Source organism: Sinocyclocheilus rhinocerous, unplaced genomic scaffold (genome assembly GCF_001515625.1).
Source record: "Sinocyclocheilus rhinocerous isolate Xijiao unplaced genomic scaffold, SAMN03320098_v1.1 scaffold2427, whole genome shotgun sequence".
In the NCBI taxonomy this organism is placed as follows: Eukaryota; Metazoa; Chordata; class Actinopteri; order Cypriniformes; family Cyprinidae; genus Sinocyclocheilus; species Sinocyclocheilus rhinocerous.
The window spans coordinates 9,263-17,200 of record NW_015641050.1 but is presented as its reverse complement, the minus strand read 5'-3'; the positions used below and the strand labels follow the sequence as shown (position 1 = coordinate 17,200).

Genomic DNA, 7,938 nt, shown 5'->3' with positions numbered 1-7,938 from the left:
AAAACTATACTGTCAAATAAAAATAAAGAAAATAAGAATAATCTAACTACAAGCAACAGCACCAATAAATACAATAGAGTAAAGATACAAATAAAATAAACAGTGATTTTCAGTTTTTTTTAGGTAGGTCTAACATTAGTTTTTAGGTACAGAAATTGAATAAAGTAATAATGTAAAATAGCATTGCATATTTGACTGTATAAATTAAAAATGAATATTTATTAAAGTTACAAAAGCTATTCAATCAAGAGCAGTGAGTGATGTCTTTGTTGCGGTTTGATTAATATTAAGAAAGTGCTGCTGTCACTTTAAGAGAATGCACTGATACTGTACGTTCAGCCGACTATGTCTGCTATAGGATAACTTACCCAGACGGGCATTTTGACATAATTTTTGTGTGAATTTGTCCATTTAAACGCAATACTTCAGAGAGATGCGTTGTCAGATTTAAGTTGAACCGCGGTCCTAGCGCGTGCCGAACCGTGTGTGGAGAACCGTACGGTTCGAACTGTTCCACCCCTAATTAGTATTAAGATTGTTATTATTATTATTATTATTATTAAATTAAGACATTGTACTGTTATAGTAATATCTGTCACAATAATCCTCAAACAACTCATGATTTGCGTTGTTTACATGTGTTTTTCGCTCTTCATGAATAGGCTGAAGTTTCAGAAGTAAACATATGACCGTTTCAAATTTTTATGTCGCGATTAATTGCTAATGCTTTTATCACGGTATTGAAATTTTGCTGCAAAATAGTGTTGTCATAATAAAGTATAACGGGTTTAATAACTTTTTTCTTGTAACAAAAAGAAACCGAACATTTAACTACAATAAAGCAAAAATATATAAAATAAATAATTTCACACAGATTAAAGTGCAAAAGAATTTTAAAGACCAATAGGTAACACTTTACAATAAGATCTCGTTAATTAATCCGCTAACCGTTGAAAACAGTTGTGCTGCACAATATTTTTGTGGAAACCGTGATGCATTTTATTTTTCAGGATTCACAGATGAACAGAAAGTTCAAAAGAACAGCATTTATCTGAAATAGAAATCTTCTGTAACATTATAAATGTCTTTACTGTCACTTTTGATCAATTTAATGCATCCTTGATGAATAAAAGCGTTACTTTCTATCACATTGAATGGCAGTGCACATTAGATCTGCTTTTAAAAGCAACCAGTACTCGTCTAAATAGGTTTATTTATTTATTTTTTACAAGAAATTACCATTTCAGTCTTTCTACTTCAAAATGTCATGATCAATTTAAAGTTACTTGCCATTTCGTTGTATTTAGTTATAAAATTGACCATAAATTTCCAAGTAAAAATTAGTTCTACACTTCAATAAAGGATTTTTCAAAGTTTATTGGATTACTTTCTACAAGAAAATACTCTTTCAGCAGAAAAGTAACCGTGCACAATTCAATAATAATGAAATAATGTCAGTTTCAGCTCAGTGTCATCCTTCGTGGTTTCTGTGGTTTGGTTCACAGCCGCTTTCAGACGCTTCGTTTGTTTCCTCGTCTGGTTTTAATTACGCTCCGAGGTCTCGTCAGGAATGGATATCCGTGTTCTGCTGTAGACCAGGTTGAATTCGATCCAGACCTGCTGGATTTTAAATGGATTCGAGTGGAAGAACAAAACCAGCATGTTTTTCAGACCGCAGATTCAGAGTTTTGTGTTGTTTGGCTGTAAAGGTCTTGATTTCGGTGAGAATAATGAAGTGTTTGTTGACACCTCAAACCTCATCAGTTACACGCTAACGAGGAAACAATTACTGTCACTGTCACTGGCTTTCAGGAAAGATCCGTCTGGTTTAATGATTTAACACAGCGATGAAGAGAAGGTTTTGTGGTGTTTGGGTTGAAATGATGGTGTTTAGAGACTCAGGTGTGTTAAAAACTGCTGAAACCTTTCACTGATTCACCTTAAAGTCCACATGAAACTCGCATTTACTTTTCTAATGTGACGTTTGAGGGTGAAATTGGGATTTATAACAAGACTTGTTATTATCAGAATTGTTATTGTTAACTAAAACTGTGAAAAGCAACATTTTTTAAAATAAAAATTGAAATAAAGATGAATTAAAATTCTATTAAACATTTATAAATCTAATAAAAATGGAAGCTAAATAAATAATTTTGAAGTTGAAGTACTAAAACTGAAATAAAACTACAATTAAATTACTTTAATGAAAAGTGAAAATATAAAAATAAAAGATAATTCAAAAATGTATGAATAGAATGCTATTAAAAAATACTATTAAATTTTTTGTTAATTGAAATAAAGATGAATTAAAATTAAATGTATCAGATAAAAAACCTACACTTAGAAATGAGTTAAATTCTATAAAAATAAAAATAAAACATTTGGAAATCTAATAAATCTAGTTAAAAACTTAGAAACTAGCTATAAATTAGAAAGTACTAAAATTACTAAAACTGAAATAAATGAAAAATAAATATTTAAATACTAAATTCTAAAATGTACTTTAATACTAAATTGAAAAGTGAAAATGTACAAATGAAGCCAATTCAAAATATTAATAAATACTATAATAGTATAAAATAATACCAAAATAACTGTGGTTTTGAAAATAACAGTAATTAGTGCTAAAAAAATTTATTTAGTACTAAAATTTATAAAATTACTAAAACTAATAAAAATAAATTAAATATAAATAATTAAAAATGCCAAAACTACAATCACAAAATGATTAGTAATTAAATTTAATTAAATTAGATTAGAAATTTCAGTTAGTTGCTAAGACAACATTTCTAATTTTTTATGTTTAAGTAAAATGAAACAACCACAAAATTATTCAAACTAAAATAAAAAGTGAAAATATAAAAATAAATGCTAATTCAAAATATTAATAAATATTATAATAGGTTATAAATAATACTAAAATAGCACAGTATAATGGTAAAAAAAAATTAAAGTAAATATGAATAAATATGAAAATGAATAAATGCTACATTTGCCATACACTGAAAAAAAAAATGATTCACTGAATTTACAAAAAATTTTTAAGGTAAGTGGTTGCAATCAATTTATTTTAGCTACATTTAAATAAATTTAGTTGACTAACTTTCACATTTTTTTTAAATTTAAATGTAGCTAAAATAAATTGTTTGCAACTGCTTACCTTAAAAAAATGTAGTATAATTTTTCTTTCAGTGTGCACACGCGCACGCACACAATGACTGCAAAGCAATACAATGCAAAAAAAAAAAACACACAATAAGGTCCCATTAGTTAACATTAGTTAATCCATTAGAGCCTTACATATTTATTACTCTTGTTGATTTTTGTAAATAAAAATGGACGTACAACTTTTGATTTGAATAATGTATTAAGAAATGTTGAAATAAACACGAACTGAGATTAATACATGCTTTAGAAGTATTTTTATTTTTCATTGTTAGTTTGTGTTAACTAATGCAGTTAACGGTTAACAAATGAAAACTTTTAGTAAAGGGTTACTAACCATCAGCAGTATTTGTGGTACTGCATTTAATTTATTAATGCAACTATACCACATATCTAGAGAAAATACTGAACTCAAAAATGAGGTACCGTGTCCTAACAAGGGGCGAAATATATGCATTATAACAAAAAAAGCCAAATTTAAATGCTTGTTTTTCTTTTTGAAAGAAATATGACCTGGACATATTTTTGTGAGATTCAAACGGACAGCAATGACTTTCCTAAAGTAAACTTTGCAGGGTAAAGATAGTTTCCTCATAATCGTTAGTGAAGGCCCAGCAGAAACACAGAAAGACCAGGGAATTATTTATGAGGAGTTTTTGTGTCTGCTCATAAATCCTGACCATCATCAGGCTTCACTGACCTGTTTTACAATGCTATCCCAGCATGCCCTTTGGTTCTGGGTGACTGCCCACAGAGCCAGAACATTCAGAACCATCTAAAGCGCCCTGCTACTGCCTCGAACTGCTAGCAATGAACTAAATAAATCTAAACGAACCCCAAGCCTACTTTTATTAATTAAGGCTTGCTGTGGGGAAATGACCCCTGATTTATGGAGGCTGATATCGACCTGAGCACTGCAAGGGAGACATAGAAGTTGAAGGGAGGACCTGATGGAAACCATATGGCTTCAGTTGACAGACTAAAAAAAACACTCCCAGCATTACAAAACCTCACCACCTCACCAACACATAATACAGAGCAAACAACTAAAGATACATTCAAAAATTTAAATTTAAGATAAAAAAAATAGGTTACAGTACACAAAATGCACCAAACATAGCAAGATATTTGAAATATATTTAGCGCGCACACACACACACGCGCACACGCACACATTTTAAATATAATAATTTTAAATGAGAAAAATTAATAAATATGTGATTGCTATTGCTTAACAATATTCAAAAACTCACACGGCAAACTATTGTACACACATTTAAAATCATCTTAAATTAGAAAAATTTTAATACAAAAAAAAATAAAAATTATAATAATATAAAAATATATTGTTGTTGTTGTTCTTGTTTTAAGTCAGTAAATAAATTGTATTTGCCAGGAACAGGAATTATCTGACCTCGTCAGTGAATCTGTGTCCGCTGATGTTCAGAGAACGAGCAAAAGCAGCAGCAGTTGCACTGAAATGATGGGGCTTCTGCACGACTCCTGTTTTACTGCATGCTTTCTTTTGACGGTCATTAGCCGTGAGCTTCACGCGGCAGCGCTGGAGTGTGTTTGTTTGTGTGTTGTTTGACTGCGAAGGGCTTTGTCTGCGGCGACGAGGAAAGGCGCTACTCCCACATTCACCGTCGCCTAGCAACCGCGAAGCACAGATTGGCGGGAACATCTGTCGCGGCCGGCGCTGCCAAATCTGTGTTGTGTAGTAAACACGAGTGGAGACGGCTCTGAGATCAGACTGAAGCGCTGGTTTGGTGACCCTGACGGGACGTCCTTGTGCACCGCTATCGCTTAAAAATGTATCAACATTTGTTGGTTTGTGTTTTATTCTGTTAGCCATCAGCTCTGAGGCTCTCGCTGATCCTGAAAATCTCACTCTGACAGATGAAGAGAGACTGAAGGAGCAAGTTTGGAGGATTTTATGATAAATTGCTTGTGATGTTCCTCGTTTGCATGAATAAATGTGAGTGCAATGCAAATGTGATTAAAGAAAATGAATCCTGTTGTAAAATGTCAGTCAATAAAATGCATCTTTTAAATAAATGTTGCAATTGATATTATTAATAATAATAATGTATAATAAATTATGCATGTATTACATTTTTATGTAGACACACACACACTGCATATCATTAAAATTTACATTTCTTCCTTAGAGGATGTTGTCTTACCAAAGCAAGTTGCAAGAAAGATTTTTGCATTGATTCCTTCAGGAACCAAGATGAATGTGTGCGTAGAAGAATAAAAAATCAATGCAAATTAATTTAATGGCATTAATAGAATAGACCAAAAGTATTGTGCTTGTGCGAGTGTGTGACAGCTTACGCTTTATAGATTGATCATGGCTCGAAGGCCAGTGATTGCATGGAACATCTTAAAAATGAATTTAAGCCAGCGGGGAGATCAGAGCAAATGTGTATTCCTTTCATGACTTTGAACGAGTGACCTGCTAACTGTGCGATTTCAGTGAAAAGGTCAGGTGTACACCTGGGCATTTTAAGTTGTCTGCAGCATTGCTGTAATCCCAGATCTGATGTTCTGTAAGTGCCAGGGTCAAGGTCATGTGTTGTTACCACTACTTGGGTTTCAAAACCCTTTTTCTTGTAACATTTCATCAGCTCACCATTTTAATTTATTATTTTAAATGGAATAGTTGCCCAAAAATAAAAATTGTCGTCATTTATGTCACTCCAGACTTGTGTGAAATCTTCATGTTGTTCCAAAATGCTGAAATTCCACATTTTGCACTGAAAACCAGATGTATTATACATTTTGCATAAATGAAAATACAGAGTTACTATGGTTGGGTACCAAAACCCGGTGCCAATATGGCACAGGTACCTTTATGTACCAGACCGAATCAATGCAGATTTCGGTGCCACTAAGGCCCTGTCCACACGAACAGGGTTATTTTTTAAAACCGCAGCTTTTTCCACGCGGTTAGGCCGTTCGTCCACACTCAAACACGGCACCAGTTCACTGAAACCGAACATTTTTGAAAACTCCTGCTAGGGTGAAGATTTTCAAAAACTCCGGTTGTAGTGTTATCGTGTAGACAGCGAAACCGGAGTTTTTGGCTTGTGACGTCGTCGGAGCACGCGCTGTTATCTCCGCCTACTGGAGACTTTTTCAGGCATCTGATTGGCCAGCATGGCTTTACGGTTGAGATTATATCGCCACCTGTTGGTTTGGCATGCTCTTGACAGCGCTTCATAGCATGCGTTTGTGTTTTCATGTGGACGGAGTTTTTTTAAAAACGGAAGAAGGAAAAACTTGTTTATAAAAATACCCGTGTACATGTGGACATGGCCTCAGACTTGAGCTCTGGTGTTTCTGCCGTCAGTAAATCAGTGTCTTCGCTCTGCTGTGTTCGATCAGGACCCAGTCATGCCGAGGTGGAGACGCGCGAGTGTTTGTACTTCAACATTAACTGGGAGGTGGAGAAGACGAACCGCAGCGGCGTGGAGCGCTGTGAGGGAGAGAAGGACAAGCGCTCGCACTGCTACGCCTCCTGGAGGAACAGCTCCGGCAGCATCGAGCTCGTCAAGAAGGGCTGCTGGCTAGACGACTTCAACTGCTACGACAGGTCAGTCGTGACACGCTTGACTAGTACTAGTCATAACTCATCAGGGGTTAATGTCCCACCTGCAGGGAACTTATTAGAGGAAACTAAAAGCAGAATTTTTGTTACTTAAAATAAAATAAATGTTAACTGAAATAAAATATGTATAAAAAAACAAACTTAAAATTATTTTATTTCAGCTGGTTAATTTAGTGTAGTTTAACTTAATAACTAAAACTAATGCATGAAAATAAATAAAAATAAAATGAATAAAAAACTAATAAAAACGACAGAAACACACTACTAAAATAACTAAAAATAATAAATAAAAAAGGAAAAAGTAATAAAGATGACGAAAACACAACAAAATTACTAAAACTTTCCAAAATAAAGTGAAAATGTAAAAATAAAATCTATGTAAATAAAAAAAAAAGAAAATGTCAAAATATTTTAAATTAAAATAAAATATATTAAAATGTTAAGAAGAACTATAGTAGTTTATAAATGATACTAAAATAACACTGCATTAATAATAATAATAATGTATTTAAATATATTTCATAATAAAAAATTGATATTTATATAATAATTTATGTACTTAATAATAATAATAATAATAGTAATAGTTAAATAATAATAGTAGTGTCATAAATAATATAAAAACATACTAAAATTAAAGTGAAAATGTAAAAAAAAAAATAATAAATTCAAAATCTTAACAAAACTATAATAGTATATCAATGAGTCAAAAATAACATTGCATCATTAATAATAATTTATTTAAATGCATTTACTAATAAAAATTAGTTTAACTTGTACTAAAATAATTAAAACTAATGAATGAAAATAAATAAAAATAAAAATAAAATGAATAAAAAACTAATAATAGCGACAGAAACGCACTACTAAAATAACTAAAAAATAACTAAAAATAATAAATAAAAAGGAAAAAGTAATTAAGATGGCGAAAACACAACAAAATTACTAAAACTTTCCAAAATAAAGTGAAAATGTAAAAAGAAAATCTATGTAAATAAAAAAATTAAATGTCAAAATATTTCAAATTAAAATGAAATATATTAAAATATTAAGAAGAACTATAGTAGTTTATAAATGATGCTAAAATAACAATGCATTAATAATAGTAATGTATTTAAATATATTTAATAATAAAAATGGGTATTTATATAATAATT

General features: G+C 31.5%; 1 protein-coding gene across 1 annotated transcript in view; it reads left to right on the top strand.

Moving 5' to 3' along the window:
• LOC107754440 (activin receptor type-2B-like) overlaps positions 1–7,938 on the top strand; it is a gene marked incomplete at its 3' end in the record, with an annotated part of 40,979 nt that overhangs the window by 23,935 nt on the left and 9,106 nt on the right. Inside the window, exon 2 of the mRNA XM_016570872.1 lies at positions 6,559–6,766. Within this exon, the coding sequence (XP_016426358.1) occupies positions 6,559–6,766 (208 nt within the window). The remainder of the gene's footprint in view (positions 1–6,558; positions 6,767–7,938) is intronic.